Raw genomic sequence first — 22,916 nt, 5'->3', positions numbered from 1 at the left:
AAAAGAAACCTTTTTGTTTTGTTTTGTTTTATTAGAACAATACAGCAGATGTATAGGTCTCTTGCAACCGAACACTCCCATCAGAAAGGAACATGTGCATCAACAGACACCCAGATATAGAAATAAATTAATAGAAACTCGAGTAAAATCAGAAATGAGCAAAAAACAGAAAAATATATGAAGCTTTTTCAAAAGCAAAGTGTGATTTAAAAAAAAAAAATTCCAACTCGCTGCCGTTAAACAGCCGTTTCAACTTAAGTGAGCGTCAGCGATGAGCTCACAGTTTAAGACGAGCTCAGAGCAGAAGTGAGTGTTTCCTCTGTGCAGGTGCAACATTTTGGTATCGCCAGAAAACTTGTCTTTATTAATTCCCCCTCGTGGTCGCTCGGTGAGGTTTCTCTCTCCCGTGAGAACGTCAGTGATTCTTAGGGTGAGGTGAGAATCTGCTACTCTCGCCTCACGCAACGTCTGGCTGAACGCAAAATTAAAAATAATAACAGACTAATATGAGACGAACAGTGGAATTAAAGTTTGCAATAATAATAAAAAAAAAAAAAAATACCCAAAGCAGCAGTGGATTACATAAAACCAATCAAAAAGAAACTTTGAGTGGAGGTTTATGACAGCGAGGCCTTGTTTGGGGGAAGGGGAAAAAAAAACAACAACCTGGCAGAACAGAAGTTCAATCGCTTTAAAGTCGAGAGATCGATGGCTACATATGAAGATTATTCTTGAACAGAGCTTCCATTTGGTTTCAAGCACAAAAGGATGGGAAGGTTTTGTTGACCAATTCGAGATCAGAGCTGTGACAAAAATGAGTAAAAAGAAGTTTGGAGACCAGAGAAACGATGGTTGACCTCACGACCGGTGAAATATCTCCTCGTGTCTTTGCATATTCAGACTAAAAGTGTTTGGAGGCGCTTCCCCTCTGGCGCAGAACTGTTGGCTTTCCGCCGCCCCTCTCTCTCAACTTTTACTTAACATATTTATTTATTCGATCGTATTATAACTTTTTTTTTTTTTTAATATATATTTCATACAAATCTATAACCCAAATTTAGAAATCTTATTTACATGGAAAAGTTTTTTTTTTTCTGTTTTTCTTTAAATTTTAAAAGTGTCTCTCAAGCCCACCCAAACCCCTGACGCCCCCCCCCCAGAACCATCAGAATAGAAGAAATTCACACATTCACACATTTACTTGCTCTCTTCCGCTCCCATTATTTTTTATAAAACCACCCACCCCAAAAAATGTCTTTTTTTTTCTTTTTAAAAGCCACAGTTAAGCTTCTTCAACTCAGATGATGACGCTTGTCAACACAGAAAAAAACCAGTGAGCCCCTCCCTCGAATATATGGTTCCTAGAAAGAGCTTAGAAAACACACCCAAGTGGTTTAACGGACGCAGCGACGGCCGGAGGAGGGAGAGGAAGGGGGGGGGGGTGGATGGATGAACGGACAGACAGAGGGACAGAAGAAGAGCTAAAACCCTTGTCAGTCTCTTTAAATTGCGCCCCCGTGAGGCCATCCTGTGTATAACACACACAAGAACAAGCCACTTTGGTCTTGATGGAGTCTGAGGAGCGTGTGTGTGTGTGTGTATGTGTGTGTGTGTAAGCCAGCGTCTATGGGTGTTAGAGGGTTCCGTCCTCAGCACAGCCCGCTCCCGCCGTGTAACGGAACTCCTGCAGGTTGGACACGCCGTGGAAATGAACGAAAGCTCCAGCGACCACCAAGATATGGAACAACTGGTGGGAGTGGAACTAGGAGGAGAAAAAAAAGGTTAAGAAAAAAAAAGAGGAGGAAAACCAAGCAAATGTGCGTTTAAGGCAGGAACTTACCCAGATGTCACACTTGCCGGGGAAGAACCTCTCCGGGATGCGCGCGGCGTACAGACAGGCTCCGGTGATGTAAAGCGTGGCCATCAGCAGCAGCCAGCCCATCTGACCGATGGTGGTGGCTTTGATGAGACCCTCGCTGATGACAAAGTGAAGGGTGGGAACCACGCCACTCAGACCCAGACCCACAAACACACCTGCACGCACACACACACAGGGAGAGAAAATCATTGAGATGAACAGATTATTGGATTACCCACAACTCTTAATAAACCGAATGATGCAGCTCTGATGTAGGAACTTTGTGACGTGGACAACTTTAGGGACAAAAGTGCAGAAGCAGGACGAGACATGAGACTGAAGCTGATGTGTGACGATAAGTTCAAGAAGAGTGAGAACCTTTATGGTCAAGGACGTGCAAACCAGCACTCGAGGCTGCATGTGCGGTACACAACACAAGCTAAGGGCTACATGCTAAATGTGTCTATCTACACTATACCTGCTCGGACTCCTCTGTACTGTGGCGTGGCGAAGAAGTCACACTGGGAGACGGTGATGGCGGCCAGTCCGAGGACGCACACCACTATCAGGTAGATGAAGCAGGGCTGGGGGGAGCAGTAGAAGGAGTAGTAGAGCCACGGTACGAAGGAGCCCATGATCAGGAAGGCGATGCCGCTGTAGTCCAACCTGAAAAACGGGGGGAAAAAACACAACTGACCGTGATGCTTGTGTAGAGGAGAGATGTGAAGACGGAGACGTTTGCGTGTCTTACTTGGAGAAGACTCTGGACACGCCCTCTGAGTGGCAGTAAACGGTGTGGAAGAGCCAGGAGAAGGAGAGGCAGAGGATGGCGCCCAGGAAAAACATTCCTATCACTACCTTCTCCTGGACCGGTGCCACGAAGGACATGTTGGGTCTGAACATGTACATCAGGCCCAGACAGAGGAAAAACAGACAGCCTGGACACAGAGACAAGACAAAGCGTTAAAATAATTTAAGTGAGTAACAATAAATGTGAAACTATGAGGCGCAACATCGGTTTGAAAAAGTAAAGACTAAATCTCACCGATAACAAATGCGTACAAGTGAAGTATCTCTGTCTAACCACTGGATGGCAGCAGACTCAAAGAGACCTTTGCTGGCTCTTCAGACTTTCCAGAAGATAAACATGTTTTGACTTTAACGTGCAGGAAAAAAAGGATTTGATGGATCACAAAGTCTTCCACTACGACACAGAAGTGATTATGAAAGCTTAAGAGCTTCCAGCTGTGATGGGACTTGATACAAAGGTTAAAGTTCCCCTCCAGACAAACCTATTTTGCTCGCTGTTCCTACGCTTCAATGAGCGTCTTTGTGCGCAGTGATGGACGCGCAGGGAAGTTTTCCTTCACGTACTCAAAAGTAGGAGGCATCTGAAGGATTTTTGGATCAAATTTCTAGCTCCGCAGCAGGAAATTTCAACTGGAACCTTCCCTGGGGTCGCACTTCCTGGTCTGAGACACCAGGCGATGACCAGGATCAAAACACTTTGATAATATAGTTTTTGGCGTTTTTGTCTTCACTGGGTCACGTTAAAGCAGTGGTACGCACAGTGCTGTTCATCTTCTACCAGCACAAATGTCGCTACAATGTTTGTATGCACCAAACATTGCCGAGAGTGTTGGTATCAACTGGTGAATACACAATGGGTTTGTTGTGTCAGTTTTCCTCTCTTCTTCTACTTCCAGCTTTCATGTGGTAAACAGGAGTGAAGGGAGGATTATTTCTCATAGTCAATAATTGGGGTCATGGCATGTGCTGTCAGGTACTAATTGATCATGAATGAGAGAGTGTGTGTGTGTGTGTGTGTGTGTGTGTGTGTGTGTGTGTGTGTGTGTGTGTGTGTGTGTGTGTGTGCGTGCTACCTAGCAGGTGTGTCCAGATGTTTCCCGTCTCTGTGTGGATTCTGAAGATGCTCTTGAAGCAGGCGCGGAAAGAAGGCATGGGTGGCCTGTGGCCGTGAAGCAGGTAGTCGTTGTCCTTCAGCCAATCAGGGAGCACGTCGTGAGGTATGACACGCCACCGGCCCTCCCACATCTGGTTCCACACAACAAGATTGGGATTAGAAAGGGTTGAGACTGAGGAATGGTTGTGAAAACAGTACTTAGGCTGAAGAAGGAAGCAGATGGTTGTTGTCCTTCAACAGGGGGATGCGCGCGCGCGCGCGTGTGTGTGTACACAGTATGCGATCACGAGCGTGGGTGTCGTTTAAGTGTCGGTGTCAAATGAAGAGTATCCAGGTCAAACCATGTAAATAAATAAAGTGGAGTGTGATATGGCCGACACCTCTGATGGAGAGCAGAGAGAGAAGCCTTTGACAGGCTGTGTGTGAGTGATTAATCCCCCTAATTTACAACCTGCTGGCTGCAATTTCAGCACTGTGTGTGTGTGTGTGTGTGTGTGTGTGTGTGTGTGTGTGTGTGTGTGTGTGTGTGTGTATTTGTAGCTGAAGAGCTGACATCCCTACAGTGTCATCTTTGGTTCAGCTCCTCGTGTTCTTATTCAATTCAGAACTAAGCAGAACTGACTAATAGAAGCCACCAAGTTCTTCGACGTTTTGGAGCACCTGTCACAGCAATTATTAGAATACTACTGGTATTAACGGTCTTTTAATTGTTCTGTGCGGTGACCTTGAGTATCCTGAAAGGCACCTTTAAAGAAAATGTGTTATTATTATGAACAGCATGAACATTTTCATTATTTACAAGAGTTCCTGGAGAAACAGACGGCAGCAGAACAAACCAAGGATGTGCCATCTAATAGAAACTTGAATTTATTCCCCCCTGCTTTGTAAACAGACTGTTTAGGTGCGAGTCAGACAAATAATCACGGGGTCAATCTTCATTTTTACATCTTTATAGTTCTACTGGCATCTTTTACTACACAGCTTATTGACAGCTGTAATAAAGGAGCCTCTAAAACATGTCAGGGACATTTAGTAGCTGGTGGAATCAATTTAGCACGGAGAAGGAAAGGGGAGGGGCTGAAGTCACTTTACTTTATATACACATGTACACGTGTGTGTGTGTGTGTGTGTGTGTGTGTGTGTGTGTGTGTGTGTGTGTGTGTGTTCATTACCTTGTGTACAAACTCCTCCATCCTCTCCATGGCATGGTGAGCTTGCAGCAGCGGAGTCATTCCCATGAAACCTTCGTCGTTACTCCTCTCATCCTCCTCTTCCTCCTTGTCCGTTCCCTCTCTCCCTCTGTCGTCCTCCTCGTTTTTCCGCCTCTCTTCGTCACTCTCTGGGATGTTCTAAAGCACAAAAAAAGGTCAAAGAATAAAAGGTTTTAGAGAAGCGATTATTTTACAAGAAGCGAAAATGATAAAGAACAAAGAGAAAAGATAAAGACGGTTTTTACTAATCTCAGGAGATCACGTTCAATCTGAACCTCAGACCTGGTATGGGTGATCTAATCCAGAATACACAGCTAGAGCTACAGGCGCTGGGATCGGATCACTAAGACCACGTTGGAGGTCGACAAATCAGCGTGTCACTCTCTGGTTTTGTCACTCAGCTCGTCAAACCTTCACCTCTGACATCACTGGTGTCAACAACATCCTATCAAAGAAAACGTCATCCTCCTCGATTCCTAACAGAAATTAAAAGTGACGTCTCTGCTTAAAAAACAAGCTCCTGAGCATCACGTCAGTCCTGTTGGTTTGGGTGATGATGTCACTCCTCTGTGCTCAGACAGCAGACGCACATTTGCTGGGAGTGACCAGTGTGGACTGTTTTGTCATCACATTACAGTCCTATCAGGGTGCGAAGTCATCACGTGTGCTCTGCGATTGAGTGTGTGTGTGTGTGTGTGTGTGTGTGTGTGTGTGTGTGTGTGTGTGTGTGTGTAATAACCTTTATTCATGTGTCCATGCCTGCACGTGATGTAGGTGTGGGCTCCAAATAGTGAGGTTATTCTTGAAGGGTGTGAATAACTGTATGTGTCTGGCGCACGCTTGCAGTTTCTGAGGCGCGCACACACACACACACACACACACACACACACACACACACACACACACACACACACACACACACACACACACACAATACTGGGCGAAATGAAACCATGGTGGTTAAATGACATACAACTACTGTTGTCACAGTACCTACAGGGAGAAACCCTGTACTGTAAGCCAGAAAATGGAAACAGTCTCTCTCTCTCTCTCTCACACACACACACACACACACACACAGATGTATTAAAAAGGAAGCAGAGACACATTTCTCTCCTTTTCACTTCCTATCATTGTACAGAAATCGGTCCTGCAGGTTGATGAGTCACATCAGTGATGTTCTAAAATGGCTTGATTGTATTGGTGGTGGATCAATGGAAAACAGGAAGTTCACTCACTACTGGTCTCATCGATGGTAAGTAACAGTAACACGAGTAGCAACAGGAAGCTTGTTCATGTATGAGAAGATCCAAACGTCATTTCTGAAGAATTCTGAGTTTGGAACTGTTGAATCTTGAGGTACAAGTCGATCACTATAAATGCTAACAAAGAAGGCACCTACATGTCCACATATGCAAGTTAAATGCCACTCAAAAAATGTTACTGTCCAGGAAAGCAAGACTCATGCCATAATAAGAACAGAAAGTTCTTATGAACCTCAATAGCTCTGCAGTTTCTGTAAACATCCTCCCAAACCTGAGGGTTTTCTGAAAAATGTCAACGCCCACCAAAACTTTTATTTTATCCCCCTCTACAGCAGATAGAACAAACTAAAAACAGCTCAACTATTTCAGCTTACGTGTAAAATGATTTGACTTTTTGCTAACTGTTCAAAAAGTGTATTTAGAATCATCAGTAAACAAGCAAGGTAACACCTAAAATGACACGAATGCTGCAGCAGGTCCGACGGCTTGACGTATTCCTTCATGATGATTTTTTCCTTCTTAAGCTAAACAAACCGTTTACTCATTGAGTCAGCAACCAAGAGTGCAGTTTGTAAAATAAGTAAATAAATAAAAATGTGCGAACAGCTGGTGAACTCAAGTTTCAAATCATGGAGTGAGTTTCTGCTTTGATCTTCAAAATATCACAGCTTCAGATGGGTGTCGCATATCTGCCGGTTCACGTTTGACTGGCCTGATGCCGCATGGCGGACTGAGGGTTGCTACCAGTTTGAGAGAAGGGAGAAATAAAAAAAAAAAACACAAAAAAAACCCCACAAAAATAAGGGAGAAAAGATTATACTTCCTGTGGAATTTCTGCTCCGCTGCACTTCCCTAGAATGTGAAAGCCCTTGGGTGGTTCGTGGTGGTGGTTTAGCAGCAGGTGAATGAGGAAGTTTGGCTGTCAACTGCTCAGCTAATGTGGCTGTAACCAGATCTAAAAACTAAAGTTAAATGAGTTCTTAGAAATCCAGGCTAGAACCAAAATGCTTACAGTCACACACACACACACACACACACACACACACACACACACACACACACACACACACACACACACACACACACACACACCCTGAGACACAGATGCACGTGACTCAACTTCAGCCGTCTGGTCTCCAGCTAGAAGCTGTACGACGGAGGTTGTGGAGTCGAATTTCGCCCTGTGAGAAAGTGTGTGTGTGCTGACCATCTATGAGTAAGGCCAGCCTTCAGCTGGTCTAACAAAAACACACACCTCCACGGTTCTGTAGAGCACTGCTCCTTTTTTTTTTTTTTCTATTTCCCAAAGAAATCATTTCCAGAGCATCGCCTGGGGGCATTTCTGTGACTGCATAATGAAGCATTTTAAGGGGGCATCTAGTTTATTACAGGGGTAAACTTGGTTTTGGGAGTATAAATATGCTTCGAAAGAAACTAGAGTACCATAGCTTTGCTGTAACCTATAACAGACTTTCAAGCACATATGTAGCCCTGACTGACGCTACAACACAGCAAACGCGCAGAGGAGGATGTTGATAACTGCACGAGGGTTTTTACTAAGCACACACACCAGCAGCTTCATCAGGTAAACCAATACAACAGTTCTTGCCAGGAATTTCCCGAGGCTGTTAATTACTCCGCTTTTCTTTTACTACATTTACACGGATGGTCTGTCTTTTGACCTTGTTCTGAATGAGACGATGTTTCAATGATGACTTAATGCCTTATTGAATATTCAGTTTCTAATTCTGTTAACATGCTGCAAAGCGACGTCCACCTCATGACTGTGGACATGGACTTGGAGCACAAAACTCCGTCTGTCTTCAGTTGATAATTAGTTACTTCAATAATGCCCTTACTCAGTCAAGGTGGTTAGAAAATGCTAATTAAACAGAATGTCTTATTCACAGTATTGTTTTGATCAGGTTCATGTCAGAATATTGTCCTCTAGCTAATAGATTTGTTTTATGTGTTGGACTTGCCTGGAGTTAAGACTTGCAGCTGATCCCTTTGCAGCGTAGAATTTATTACACACGTGTGACTTATGAGTGTATATGCTATTAAAACATGTATGTACACATGCAACTCATATGTGAGTGTGTATATGGACCTTAATAGAGTATGTGAGAGTAAATAGCCTTATCAGCGCATTTGCAGGTGCACTAAGTAACTTTGGACGGCATGATTAGGTCAGTCAGTTATTTTAGACGGCGGGTGCTAAGCACTAGCTAAGCAGATAGACTTGGATAATATACGGACATGAGAACAAGGAGAGGAACCCGGAGAACCCAGGGGGATACGGGTCTGTTAAAGATTGAATGAGTCAGTTTGTCTTTAAAGCCCCCGGAAGAACAATTCCTTACACAAACACCTAGAAAAAAAAGAAAGAAAGAAAAAGATATATCCTGCTCCCATCAGACTCATTAACCATTCTGCAAGCAGACCCTTCTAATGGCTTTCACTTGACTAATGACCACTTGCACGCATACACACTTGAGACACCACAAGTGTGTGTGAGGAGGAATACACCGTTCTGATGCCTGCTAGCGAACCAAGTTTGTGGAGGAGGTGAGGGAGGACGAAAGGGAAAGAGCTTCCACCAAGACAAGGAACCTCAATGTAAACAAAGTCACATGTGTATCAGCGGAGAGTGGGAACAAGGAAACGGCTTGATAGCCAACAGGAGGAGAGTTCAAACTTTTTGGACCAATGAAGGGTGAGTGTGAAGCTGTAGCCGACCACAGGGAGAAGCGATCACCCTTGTACACTGTAACCCCTGCACAGCACACAGACGGAGAGATCTGACATGTGACTCACGTGAACATTGCTCCCCTGGGATAGCAACAGTTTGGAAAAGATACAGACCCTCAAAAACAGACAGCGTGTTCCAAGCACACATGCCCAACCCAAAAGACACAGAGTGTGAGGTTGTAGCAAAACAAATCTCTTGCTCTTGACCACGAGAGAGAACTGAAACGTTTGTGTGTTGCATGGCAACAAAGTCACAAAGATTTTTAAAAACTGTTCAAACCCAGCTTGCAGAGCAGGGATCCTCGTGTTTTAGAGTTATTGTAACACCCCCCCCCCGCGTCCTGCTTTGAACTTAAAAAGGTTTGCATTGTTGAAACAGTCATTTTTGTTTTCCTCTCATACTATCAAAAGCATTTATTAATAACGCTGGTAATAAAATTGCTTGAATAACAGGGGTATGAGCGTCACAAACAGGTGGATCGGACATGAAAATTCACTTCCTCTTATTGTAGCTGAGGACGGTCGTCGGGGCACAAAGACAATCCACAAGTGTTCAGCACGAAGGGCTGAAAGGCTGAAAATGTCGTGTTGATTGTGGTCGCAGTCGGTGTGTCACAATAAAACCTGCACTGCTAACAGCTAAAACTCGCTAAAAGGGCAAACTATCATGCTTTATTAGCTTCTTTGGTTATCAATACAAACTAATTTGCTCAACAGCGACTTGTTTCTATCTACAACTAAGTCTTCATTACCTGTATTGAATGAAACAATCTGAAAAAGGGGCTTAATTGAACTTAAATGTCACAGCTTGATAATTTTCTGATCCACGTTTGCTTGTTTGTTTTAGTTTACTCAGAGCAATTTTTAACAATAAGTTCCTTAAACTTGTTGAGTAAATTAGCAGACCCAAAGAGTTTGCTGATCTTGGCAAGTTAGCTGGTATTGTTTCAAAAACTGTAGCGTCATCAGGAAGACACAGAGAAAAACAGGAAATGTGAATAAATAAAAAAATTTCAGGGACAAAAATAACCTCACGACATCGCCTCGAGACAAAAAACCTGACGCAACTGCAAAAAAGTATGCGTGATACCGCTTAACCAGGGCTGCCAATCTCTCTGCATGCCGATCCAAAGTTCATTCCTCATCATGTGAATTACATTTGAAATTTGAAATGCTCAGTTATTAAAATTCACCACTGATGATCCGGAGTTCTAGCTTCAAGAGGAGGATCGCTTCGTGTTAGCTTGGTTGTCGAGCGCGATCTCATTTGGACTGAGCGCATTCTGCAAATCAATATGTCATTTTCTTTTGATTATTGCGGTTTATGTCAAAAAAAGTCAAAAAGGTTTTCCTCGGACGGCTTTTTCAATGGTCAGTTGAAAAAGTATGTTTCATAATAAGCTTTTGGAAGACAAGAAAACAAAAAGACATACTAATATTAATTTAAGCATTTTAACAGTCCTTTACAACTGGAACTACATTCATCTCCCACAAGTGAAGCCCAAAGGCTCCATATACCGGACACATTTTCAGGACTTAGACATAAACAAATACTAAAACATTCAAACGCTGGCCTGTGGTGGTGTCAGGACTGACGGTCGGGGCAGGGGGGCCCCTGACTCCCTCTCAGGTATCAGCGTTGTGTTACAGCAGGTAAAAGGGCACACAAAAACACAGAAGCAAACACAATACACACACACACGTCCACTATTGTGTTTCAGCTCAATGGCTCTGTGCTGATTGCTTTTCACAGCAGCAGCTCACGATGAATACCACGCACGCACAGACACACACGCTCGGGGAGGGGGGGGGGGGGGGGGGGGGACACACAATTGACGCCTTCGAGGGAGAAGTGTCTGGCACATTTGTTGGATTAGTTTGATAGTTTGCCCCTCGTGGGATACTAATCACACTGATTTTTTAGTAATAATGTTTGCTTTCCTTCCAGGATACCATCTGTATATACACCAACCCTATTTTTAGGAGCTGAGAATCCTGCACACAGTCAATATCCACATCACTTAGATTAGAAGTGAAACATCAGGAGGAGGCACAGCCAACCAACACCATTATAATGCACTGTTAATTACTAGAGCACAGAGTGACTCATCATCAAGTACGAAAAAGCCTTGAAGGTGGTGCGAATGTCGATAATAAGTGGAGGTGGAGGGTGGAGAGCTTGGGAAGCGAGCTCATGATCAAACAAGCAGAAATCACATTCCCACAATCCGATCATAAAACCCAAGAAGCTTTCTCTTCCTTGAAAATTATCCGGGCTACACGAGACATTTACTGTCTGTGTAATTTCCACTCGATGGGTAGAATGAGTTTGTCATTTATTTCCCTCAATGTGCCACACAGAATATCTTGTGTGTGCGTCTTTCTTTCGCATCATCGCGAGTTTTCGAGTTTAATCAAATCGCAACAATGCCGTACTTTTAAAAAGGCCAACAACAAGCCTTTCATAAACATACTGCAAAGCTCTCACGTGTTTCTCCCAAAACCTCCTTCGACCACATTTAAATCGAATCCTGTAAGGCTCCTTTTCAAAGTATCTCCATAATAAGTCAACTGACTAATGGTCTGGTGATTGAAAGTGGAATCAGAAATGCTGCGCTACACCCAACTATCACTCCACAGCTGTTTGCAAATTCCTGGAATAATAAATTACTATCAAGTCTTTCACTGCAACTGTTTTAACTGCTTTAAACTCCTCTACAACACAAGGCCTGTGAAAGACACAGGCTTTATTATCGCCTGCTAACAACAACTTTTTTAATAATTCATGTGAGGGTGTGTGTTTTTGAGGGATGGTTTAACTGTGTGACTAGTCGCCTCACACCACGCCACACAGCTCTGAACCAACCAGATGAAAGCATGTATTGTATGTGTGTGTGAGCGTTTGTGCGGGCGAGTGTGTGTGTATTTGCAACTCACCCCATTGTGTGAGGGGCACTCTGCGGTGCTGAGGTGACTGTTTGAAGAACCTGAGGTGTCTCCTTTCTCCCGGGGACTCATGGGATCTGTAGTTGTGCTATCTGTTGTGTGTTCTAAAAGATTTGAAGTTCTGTGCCTCAGTACAAAGGCCGGGCCTTCTGGCCCACTTGTCTCTCCTTCGTCCAGCTTGACACACGCTGGACCGACCCCCACCAGTAGCTTGGACAAAACTCAGCTGGGACCCGCCAGAACACTCCGGAGATGTTGAGGAAATCCTGATGAAGATATGGGACAGAAACAGTTGAGTTGCAGAACATGAGCAGATGAGAGCAGAACTGGATGGGGATGTGAACAAGGGGACCAACCTGGACTCCACTGAAGCTGAGCTCTTTGAACTGCACTGTCAACACTGTCTCTCAGGACTTTATGTGACAAGGCTGGAGAGAGAAAAACAGGAGGGGGACAGTTAGCCCGATAACGTCTGATACTGGAGAAACAATAAAGACAGGACATTATAATACCATATTGTAGGAAAGCATGAATATCACAACTCTGTAAGGCAGTTTCTCCAAACAATAAAAAGACATGGCTTTAAAAAAAAAAAAACAACACAAGGAATTAAAAACAGATAACTGCAGTAATGTTTTGGATTAGCCAACGCTGGAGACGAACCGAGTGTAGTAGGAAGAAGCTTTCCAGTTAAATCCTCTAAATCACCAACTGCCTCTCGCAAAGTGGTTAATGAATTTTTGGCAGTTCTGACAAAAACAAAAAAAAACAAAGAAAAAAAGAGAGATGATACTTCATCTCACTTCAAAAAAGGTGACCGCTGGAAAGTGTCAAAGAGAGGAACAATGTTCTCATGGAGGAAGTGGAAGTATTAAAAAAAATTGAATTTCTGTGCTTCATTCCTGCTCTGTGCTGTTATTCATCTTATCAGTTCTGATAACAACAACACACACGAAAAAAAAAGACGGTTTGGGGGGAAAAAAGTGAGGATCAAAAGTGAGAAAATTTCCCCCAAAAATCAAATCTTGTGCTGCTCAGTTAGTAAAAGCTACATTTAGCACAGTCCACAGTTTGGCTGTCACACTCTACAATCATAAGTTAAGCGAGAAAAGCAAAGTGAAAGCGGCAAATAAACCTTTTATTAAAGTCTTAACCAGAACCCGATATGAAAAATCTTCTCTGACATTGCTGAGGAGTTACACCACTACACAGCTATAAACTGAGCAATAACTCTTTTTTTTTAAATTGGGGAGGTCTCAAAGGTGTGCTCTGAATTAAAGTCTTGGTTTGGAAGATTTACTTCTCTTCCCTTATGAAGACATTCATTCACCCAGGACTGTTCCATATGTTCACATTCGTTGAAACCCCGCCAAAGTTGTCGGGTTCCATAAATGATGAGAACTGCAGGTGCACATTCAGATCATCATGCCTGCCAAAGCTCTTTTTTCTTTACGTCTCACTCTCTCCTCCCCTCCGCCACACACTACCAGCTCTGGAGAGCCGATGTGATCACTGGCCTAAAGCACTGGACGACATCATTGAACCTCCCGCACGTGCGCGTACATGCACCTGAAGAATATGAGGGAAAAGCAGCTAGCATGCACACGCGATGCACTGGGTATCAAATTTTTGATTTTTAACTACACAGGAAGTTGTAACAACTTTCAGTGAAACGCAACTTGATGTCACACCCCATAAGCCGAAGACCGGCAAGAGACACAAGCAGGCACGCAACCACACAACTGCCGCAGCTAACATGTAACCGTTGACGTCCTTAATCCAAAACCTGAAGTTTTATCTTATCCTCCACTGACTGAATCGAGACGGCAAAGATGAGAGAAAAGTAGAGTCTGAGGGATGAGACAAAGGAAATACAAAGGAAAGGCGGGGGGAAAAAAAGCGGTTAAGAGCCAGAGGACAAATATTCATCGATATGAACCCACAATGCCTCCATTCGATGCAACGACAATAATGAGGAAGACTATATAGCTAATCTGAGATGCCTGGCGATAAGTACCCGCATGAAAATCAAACACTTCTACAATCGGAGATCCTACAATCAATCTCTACGCCTTCCCTTTCTCCTCAATTTACTGCCTTTGAACATTATATTGACGCACTTCTTGGGCAACCTAATTTTCTATCATGATAAAAAATTTGATTTCATGCTGGGTCTTTATTAAAGGAGGAAACAGGATGAATAAACTATTTCTGATGGGGTGGTGGCGGTGGGGGGGTTTGTAACTGTAATCAATCCCTGAGATAACAGCCTTTTGGTTCTGACTGCCACACAAGAGCAAGAAAGAAATTGCTAAGAAGTTTTCTTCTGTGTGAGTCTGATAAAGAGTCTAACAGCAGAAAAAAAAAATAAAAATCATAATTGTGTGGAAATCCACTCAAGAGCATCACCCTGTAAAGTTTCAGCACGCCGATGTATCGCTGGTTTCCTGCAGTTTTTATGGGACTTCATCTGTTGTGTAAGGTATAAGTCAGTAGACAAAAGTTCAAATAAATGTGCAACGGCTAGTCGACGAGAATAATCTTTGGTCCCGGCATGACATAATGGGACAAAAGAACCCGCCCTGATAAATACAGCTGGTTAAGAACATTCAGCGATGCAGATAAAGGATGATGTACTTTGCAAAAAAATGTTGCCTCATAGCTGTGGCTCCTCTTTTACAGTCTTTTACTATGTAGCAGAGTTAATGTAACGCATTATTCACAATGGGGCGTCAAAAACATTAAACTGGCACAAACACACTGCAAGCAAGAGCCAACTGGACAAACAAAGCAGCAGAACAAAGCAGGACAGAAAAGCCTGACTCCATATTGAGATAAAAAGCCTTGTTATCATTCAACATTAAATAAAGAAGGGGGAGAAGAAAAAAAAAAAAAAGCCACACCACTTGGGACTTTTTAGGGTCCTAGCCAACTGCAACTGTCGAAGTTTCAGTTGTGACAAAACAGCTGACACACAATGTCTGATGACAAGACGATCCAAATGACTCATCAAGAAGATTCATGCGGGGTCAATGCCCGTTTATCATCGCTAATTTCTCAGCCCATTAAGAGTAGAGTTGATGTCCTGGAGTCCCTGTATGTTGCTTCTGTATCCAATGAAACCTGAAACGAACCAAAACTGCACACTACTTTGCCATTTCTTGCCCGCAAATTACAACAACTGACCATCAGACTGACCCCGAGTGACACTTGAACCACAGGGAGAAAAACAGAGGTGACTGGAGAGAACGAGCAGCAGGGGCCTGAATGAGCAGTAAAAGGACGGACTCATGTTCTTTCCTCACTCCAAATCCCTTCCGTATGTGTTGAACGTGTTTCATATTTCCACTTATGAATGAAATAAACCACATTTAAATGGTGCATGCATAAATAAAGAGTGTGCTTCAGAGATATTAATACGTGGGGTTTTTTTTTCTTTCTCTAAGCTGTTTTTTCTTTATCTAAATGTCGACACTATGAACGCGCCTGAGGAAACAACGCTCATCTGCCACTGATAAGATTTTCCATCGATTCATGTTTTCACCAGGGGAAATAGTAACATTCAGACAAGCAGGAGGACGGCTGACTAGACTCCGGTGCAATGTGGAGTTATTCATTGTCACTATGAAGATATTGTTCCTAAAATCTATCTGACAAACAAGTGTTTCAGGAAAAATGAAAGTCAATGTGAATTGATCGATTTTTTTATTTTTACTCCTCACGGGAAACAATGAGTGGGGTAGCTACAGACAGTTTGAAAGAAGAGGAAGTGAAATGAAAAAGTGTAATTTCTGTATGTGAATTAAGGACCAAAGCTGTGAGCTTTTATACATGTGTATACCGTAGGTTAGGTGGGCTACCGAACGGGTCCTTGAATGATGACTTAAGTGAGTGAGAGAGGGGGAGAAAAATGTAAGGAAAGAAGTACGAATAAAAGCACAGAGGAAGAAGAGATGTGACTCATTCAACTTAACAGCATTTCCTGGTGGTCCGATAGGCAGCGACGCCTGGGGACAGCATGAGTATCTCTGTATGTGTGTGTGTGTGTGTGTGATGACACATTAGGTTGTAGGTCAGTGACTAAATGAAAGAAAAGCAGTGTTTCCCTTCCAGAGATTGACTTTCATTCACCAGCAAGAAAAAAAAAAAAAAAAAAGTAAGCCAAAGGGGAACAAAAATGAGCTACTCCATTGTGGGGAAAAAAAATAAAGACTTAGAAGCACAAGTAGTATGAAGACTTGGTTTGGAATCCTTAGCAAGTGAAGTAAGCAAGATGGAGAGATTGAGAGAAAGTGAGATCATAGTTTAGGAAAACGGTGAACAATAAGAAAAGGAATGGGGTGGGGTTGTGTACTGCAAACATCTACCATTCTTCGGAAGAGATGAAGAACTCTCTCTTCAACTGCGCTATGCGGTCAGGTACTGGGAGACGCCTTCTCTCGTGCAGGCTGGAAAACTCTACCGACTTGTTTAAACTCTGTCAAACCCACATTCCCCCGCATTCTCAGTCACTTTGAGTCCTGCGCTTTATGCAGATATTTGCTTCCAATTAAGTTCTTTATGAAGGTTATCTAACCGGGGGGGGAAAAAAATACAAGTTGTCATAATTATTTTGTTTTTGAGCAATAGTCCAAAAAAAAAAATGGAGAACCCATTGTGACGCTAAATTCTTGGATGGCCTTCATGAGTCAAATGGATGTCATTCATGTTGCGTATTTTTATTCAAGGTGGTTTCAGGGTTTTTTGGTGTTGTTTTTTTTTTTTTTTTCCACCACCCCAAGCTTACGGATGCATATCCAAGCAACGAAGCAGTGTTCAACCATTCTAAACACATTACATAACATCTCGCCACACATTCTGTACATTGCCCTTTTAATGATCTCGTACTGTCTGCTGCTGTCATATTTGTCTGTCTGAACATAAAGATCTCCAATAGCTTAGTGTCGGGATGCATGTGAGATTGTAGCTGTGCAGAGAGACGGGAGTGTGGGAGTATTGTATTCAGTTTTGTGTGTGCGTGTGTGTGTGTGTGTGTGTGTGTGTGTGTGTGTGCGTGTGTTGTCAAGGCTATTTTCAAGTGAAACTGTCGATAGCTTAAGCTCCTGACCTGCTTACTCAGGTAGAAATAAACTAGTTTCTCTGTCTATGTACCCCAGTGTACGAGGTGATTTATCTGTTTCATTGTCAGCCTCCGCAATAAAATTAGTTCTTCTTTCATCTTGCAGAGGGAGAAAATTAGAATAACAAATTTGTTTCCTTAGTGTTCAATTATGGTAAAAAGAGGTTAAAAAAAAAATCACAGCTCAACTGCTCAATCAAAATGACTGAAAAACATAGCATTTTTTATAGCAACTAAAAGTTTTACTGAAGTGTCATCAGCCATTTGTAGTGGGCGGGGGGGGGGGGGGGGAACGTCCCATTGACTTTTTTCATAGTTATTGGTTTTGTCACTTTAGAGTCAAACTCTTCATTTGTTTGTGCGGTTCTTTTCACTGTGCTGAGTGTGTCCCTCTAACAGGGCATCTGAATAGGCCTCTCTTTGTATTTGAGACAGCTTTACAATGATTTAAACCTGCTGTTGAAGATCACATGACTGCTTTTACTGTTCGCTGGGGCTGTGGGGTCACACTGAGACCCTGCACTAAAGCATAAACTACACACATATCCAACCCACCCTACGACGCGAAACAAAACTCTGTGTCCTTGCAGCTACACCTGAAGGCTAGACATGGCAAATAATTGAATCTATGATGTAACTTATTGGCCACTGATGGGTGGGGTTTATTTCTCCAGGAACGGAAAGATAAAGCCTTATGTACTTGCCAAACATGGATTCTTTCTCAAAGAAAAAGGGAAAGGGTAGCTTTCTAACGATTAACATTGTATCAAGAAATCTCATTTGAACTACTTTTTTTTTAAATTGTAATTTTATAAGCACAACATGCAGTGTCTAAGGTGCGTATAAATGTCTGTCCCACGGTGATCCCTCGCTCCCAGTACAGCAGTGGATTACTGGCGCTGGTGCCAGCAGTCTTATGATGGAGAGATAAACAAAGACGGCCAGTGTGAAGTACAACATGTACACATTCACATCCTTGTTCCCCCATTCACACTTTAACCCACGCATCATGATTATCATGAAGTTGTCTAGACACACACTTGACATTGAGATATAGCAACGGAACTATTTCTACATTCTATAGATATCCCAAAGGTCCATCGAAGGCTAAAACAACAATTCCCCAAAACACCATGGGACCACTACGGGTCTCATTAGAAGACATGAGAAAAATACAATGCACGAGAATAGGTCTCGGTGACATTCAGGTGTCCTTCCATGGGACACGGGCCATTTTTCACAGGTATTGTTGGAAACATAAAGATTACTCAACCAACACATAACCTTCCCTACACTCTGACACCCCCCCCCCCCCCAAGACACACACAAACACACACACACACATTACACAGAGCACTGATGGCTTGTCCCTTAAGCTGCGCGCGCATATAAAACTGCTGTCGCATTGCTGTAGGTTGCTCATGGACATTTTAGTCTCTAGTTTCCAAGGTAACCCTCTTTTATATTTCTCATCTGTCCGTCAGCCACATCTGTCCCTCCCAGGCTCAATCAGCCAACTCAAAGTTAAGTTTGGTTTAACTTGATAGTTTAGTTTAACTCTACACTTGACTCGTCCACCTCACATCACCAGCAGTTGTTCTGCTCAAAGCTGCTGAATTTCACTGGCATTCATTGGTTGCTAATATTACTGGTCTCTTTCTGTGCGCATGCAATTTTCCTCAATTAACAATATATAAAAAAGCATGCAGTTTAAAAGGCTATCTACCCCGCTCCCAATTCTTAAGCTGTTTTTTTTTTTTTTTAAAGAAGCAGCTGGTAGATGGAAGGTGAAGGGAGACAGAACATGACAAAACTCAGAAAAACTCCATAGAGCGTAGATACACTACAGCTGTCAGATGTTTGGAACCACCTTCACTATGTGATTGACTCTTGCCTCTTCACAGTTTGATTGTGGGCTGATTTGGTGAGTCCAACTGTTGAGGGTTACTCATTTCCCAACTAATTCTGGGGGGGGGGGGGGGTTGCACAATAGCTGTAGATTCAACATAATATGTCCTGCAGAAGTCATAAAAGTTCCAAGATGCAATTACACAATGCCACGTCCTGTCCAAATGACCAGTCACACGGACACGGCTCCCTATCTGAATAGTGCTGATCCACCAGCCATCTGAAGAGAGAGCAGCAGACACAAACCACAACAAGGTCAGTGGTGCGCTGCTGGCTTGGCTCTACTGGTGGACACAGCCCTTACAAATGTAGTGCTTTCCAAGCACTGGGTGGTAATCCGAAGGTGGGTCACATGGAGCTAAAAATAGCCCCCTCCCTAAATGTTCTGATGAAAGGAGAACATAAAACCACTAGTTATATTAAGATATCAGTGCTGTCTTTCATCTTGGCAACGAGAAACAGACTGAACAAAACACAAAGCAGTCAAAAACACACTTTTTTTTTTTTTTTTTTCAAATTTAAGCTTTGCTTTGGGTTTGGCTTTCGGTTACTGTTCTGTGCGGGGTTCCATGTTCTCCTTATGCCTGCGTGGGTTCTCTCTGGGTGCGCCAGCTTCCTCCACAAGACCAAAACATGCAAATTACTGAACGTAGGTGAGAATGTGAATGGTTGTCTATCTATGTGTGCACCCTGCCTGTCAGTGACAGCTGGGAAAGGCTCCAGCTCCCCATGACTCTAATGAATCAATACAGAAGGGCTTAAAGTGTTCTACAAAATTCCTACAACTGTGCCAAATTTTGTTGATGCTTCATAAAAACACATCTCTTAGTATTAAGTTGTTATGTCTTCAGCGTTTCACACTTGCTCAGAATTTGCTTGTGGTGTTGGGTGATGCAGTGTGTGACAGAGCATGTGTGACTGAACTCCCTGGGGCGCCATGTTACCCAAATAGTGTCTGAACTGGACTCCCCAGAGGTTGCTGCCGAAAGATGCAAGTTATATTTTGCGCATCCATGTGAATGCAATACAAAAGCTGCTGAATTCTGCCTGCACAAACACCAGAACAAACTTAGTTTATCTAGTAATTCTGCACACTTGGATACAAGCGCACATCTTGTTTGAGAAGGTAAAAAGTGGTTTGGATTAAAAAGTGACTTGATTATTTTTGCTGGATGTGATGCAAGCAGTCACAACAACATACAGCAGCATAAACCATTTTAGAAGAAGACGCATTTTGATCCTTTAGTGCTGTACAACCACATGAAGCCTTGAATTTAGAGTTGTGGCCAAAGCAAAGAGACATGAGGAGGAATCTGAAAGAGAGAGACACACAGCTACACTGTCTTATGATCAATCAATTTTACAACGACAGTTCTTGACTATTCTTAGAAGCTATGTTTAGCTGCCCTCCTGCCTGGCACACTGTCAAAGACTGACATCATTATACATTAAAATCTCCAGTTTTACTTCCTGTAAAAATACGAAGCACTGCTTAACAGTCGTGCCTTGCAACGCGAGTCCACAAATCACCTAAAGGAATAGTTGTTCTAAATTAATTATCTGTACATCAACAAAATTAATGTCCCCAAATAGCAAAGAATATCAAATTTCCTGTTCAGCTGAATCTAAATGGTGTCGTCCATTGTGCATAAATAAACTTTAATGTGGCAAAATTTATCCGTACAGTTATTTCCTCAGAAGAACTGTAACCTGCTCTTTTACAACAGACTATTGTTGCTGCACATTAAAATGATGCATGAAGCTGTATTGCATCCCTGTGTGGGTTTGACACTGTTTGCATATGAAATCTAAATGTTTTCTGTGTTATTGCCTGCTGAAGAAAGCATAAGCAAGAGAATAAGAGCCCGATGGGAAAATGTGATTATATTTACTGATCACAGTTTTAGGTTTCATTTAGCACCTGGAAATAATGATGCTGTGACACCCCAAAGGGCTAAACTGCACAAAAAAAACACTGTTTAAAAATGAAAGAATGGTTACAAAACACAAATACTAATAACTAAGACACTATCCTATGAAATTTCTATGGGCGAAAACCATGTAAGGCGATAGCTGGTAGTGTTTTTTTGTATATACAGTTTGGGTTCAAGACAAATAGGCTATCAGCTGCCCAGGCCATAAAATATAGATGAAATTACTTCATGCTTTGTGGCAAACCGAACAGCAAGAAGGACACTAAAATGGGATGGGGATACATGCAGAGGGTGAATTCAGAGCGACTGAAATGAAATAGAAGAAATAAACAACTCACAGTCTATACACAAAACTATGCAGAGCCACAGCTAATCAAATCATATTTAAACGGTTAAGACAGGATAATCAACAGAATAATACTTTGACGACAGCTTACTGTATTAAATAGATGTAAAAATCAGATGGCTGAGCTTGAGTCTTCAAACCTTTTAGGTTTAAGAAATCTTATAAAAAAAACAAACAATGTTGTACATGAAATCAACGTGCCTCTGATTATATTCTCTGCAACGTTTACGTGTAAAGTTTCAACCAAAAGCCAAGATGAGACCAAGTTTATCTAAAGTGCAACTACAACACTTAATATCTATATTCTAGTATCTTCACTGATGTAAAGACATCTTCATACCATTACCCCACTAACAGATGATTTTACTGCTTTCATTTCTAATTTGCATAAAACAAAGCAACAGAGCGAATACATGTGGCTTTTTAAAAATGGGATTTCCAGGCACTCTTTAACCACTCACACACAAAAAGCCAAATCCGTAGAAATTCGCCATAATGCCAAGAAATTGATCCAAAAAGCGCAATAATCTTCATCTGTAAACTCAGACAGACTAAGTGCAAAGCAGTCAACAAAACACTGGCGAGCAAGCAAGACAAAGAAACCCAAAACTCCAGCCAGACTACCCTCCTCTTGTTGACAGCCACAATATCTCCAACATGAAAGGAGCATTTCTAGCTGTTTCGCGTTCTACTTTCGCTAAAATAAATTCGAGTCTATCACAGCTGTGTTGTCAAATGTAAAATAAGAGACAGAGTGCCGCCCATCGACAGGCAGGTTATCACGATAATGGTTTGTTTACAACGAGCTAGCGAGCAGGCTAGTCCGCTAACAGGAGCTGCCACATCCGAAAGAAGCCAAATAACTATTAAACTGGGATTGTGTGTATTTTGACAGTTTACCACGTTGATCTACCAGCCTTTAAACATCACAAATACACCCTCCATAGATAAGTCGAGGTTTTGTTAAGAGAGAAGAAAGCTGTGGCTTCTTCTCACTGTGGCTAGCAGATTACGCTCCTCTCTTGTTTTGACAGGCAGAATTAGCTGGGTAGCGACGCTGCTAGCTGGCTGGCAGGGTACATTCACGTTATGTTCGGAGCTAATGTAACGTTAGGAAAGTCCGGGGTGAATTTAACAGTCTGTAACAAGACAGAACAGAAATAATATCAACAAACAGTAGCCAATGCCTGTTGTATTATTCACCTAGTCCTGATGTCTCAAATCCAATCCGTCTTCTTTGTAAAGCTTCACAGTTGTCAGAGAGTTGTGGTCGGTTCTCTGCTCTTCTCTACTCTGAACGGTTCGCTTTACAACACCAGACTGGACTCAGCGACATCGGAGGGAGGTAATCAAACGTGACGCCCTGTCGCATGAGCAGTGGGTAGCCAATCAGATCAGTCGGAGAGGTACTACTAACCAATAGTGCTTCACCAGGAACAGGAAGAAACAACGTTGAATCCGAGGAACATTTTTTGTAGTTTTTAGTCACTTTACAACGTTGTATGATGGAAAAAGTGTGGACATTAATTGAAAATAGCGACATTTAGGCCCCGAAACGTGTTTACATAAGGTTTCTGGCTATATGTGACGGTGGCATTGTATTTTATAGTATTCGTAGCATTTTAAGTGTCAAGTCATTTGAATTTCAGTCAAG

The 22,916-nt window shown here is 42.5% G+C and overlaps 1 protein-coding gene across 1 annotated transcript; it reads right to left on the bottom strand.

Moving 5' to 3' along the window:
• Nucleotides 1-22: 22 nt before the first annotated feature.
• adipor2 (adiponectin receptor 2) lies at nt 23-22,594 on the bottom strand. Its single transcript, XM_086202158.1, has 9 exons — nt 22,466-22,594; nt 12,312-12,383; nt 11,947-12,221; nt 4,955-5,131; nt 3,742-3,913; nt 2,610-2,796; nt 2,337-2,524; nt 1,841-2,034; nt 23-1,762 (listed from the first exon to the last, which is right to left on the bottom strand). Exons 3-9 carry the CDS (start codon nt 12,025-12,027, stop codon nt 1,634-1,636), a joined length of 1,128 nt encoding a protein of 375 aa, XP_086058284.1. The 5' UTR covers nt 12,028-12,221; nt 12,312-12,383; nt 22,466-22,594; the 3' UTR covers nt 23-1,633.
• Nucleotides 22,595-22,916: the final 322 nt, after the last annotated feature.

Source organism: Aulostomus chinensis, chromosome 4, assembly GCF_037954235.1.
Source record: "Aulostomus chinensis isolate RoL2024-O1b breed Wild chromosome 4, RoL_Achi_v1.0, whole genome shotgun sequence".
NCBI lineage: Eukaryota > Metazoa > Chordata > Actinopteri > Syngnathiformes > Aulostomidae > Aulostomus > Aulostomus chinensis.
This window is presented reverse-complemented; position numbering and strand designations above follow the sequence as displayed.

Coding starts and splice junctions, on each gene's coding strand:
- adipor2 (XM_086202158.1), bottom strand. CDS start 12,027: ATGAGTCCCCGGGAGAAAGGAGACACCTCAGGTTCTTCAAACAGTCAC. Junction 3,914..4,954: donor TGGAGGAGTTTGTACACAAG/GTAATGAACACA, acceptor GTGTGGAACCAG/ATGTGGGAGGGCCGGTGGCG. Junction 1,763..1,840: donor CCGGCAAGTGTGACATCTGG/GTAAGTTCCTGC, acceptor TTCTCCTCCTAG/TTCCACTCCCACCAGTTGTT.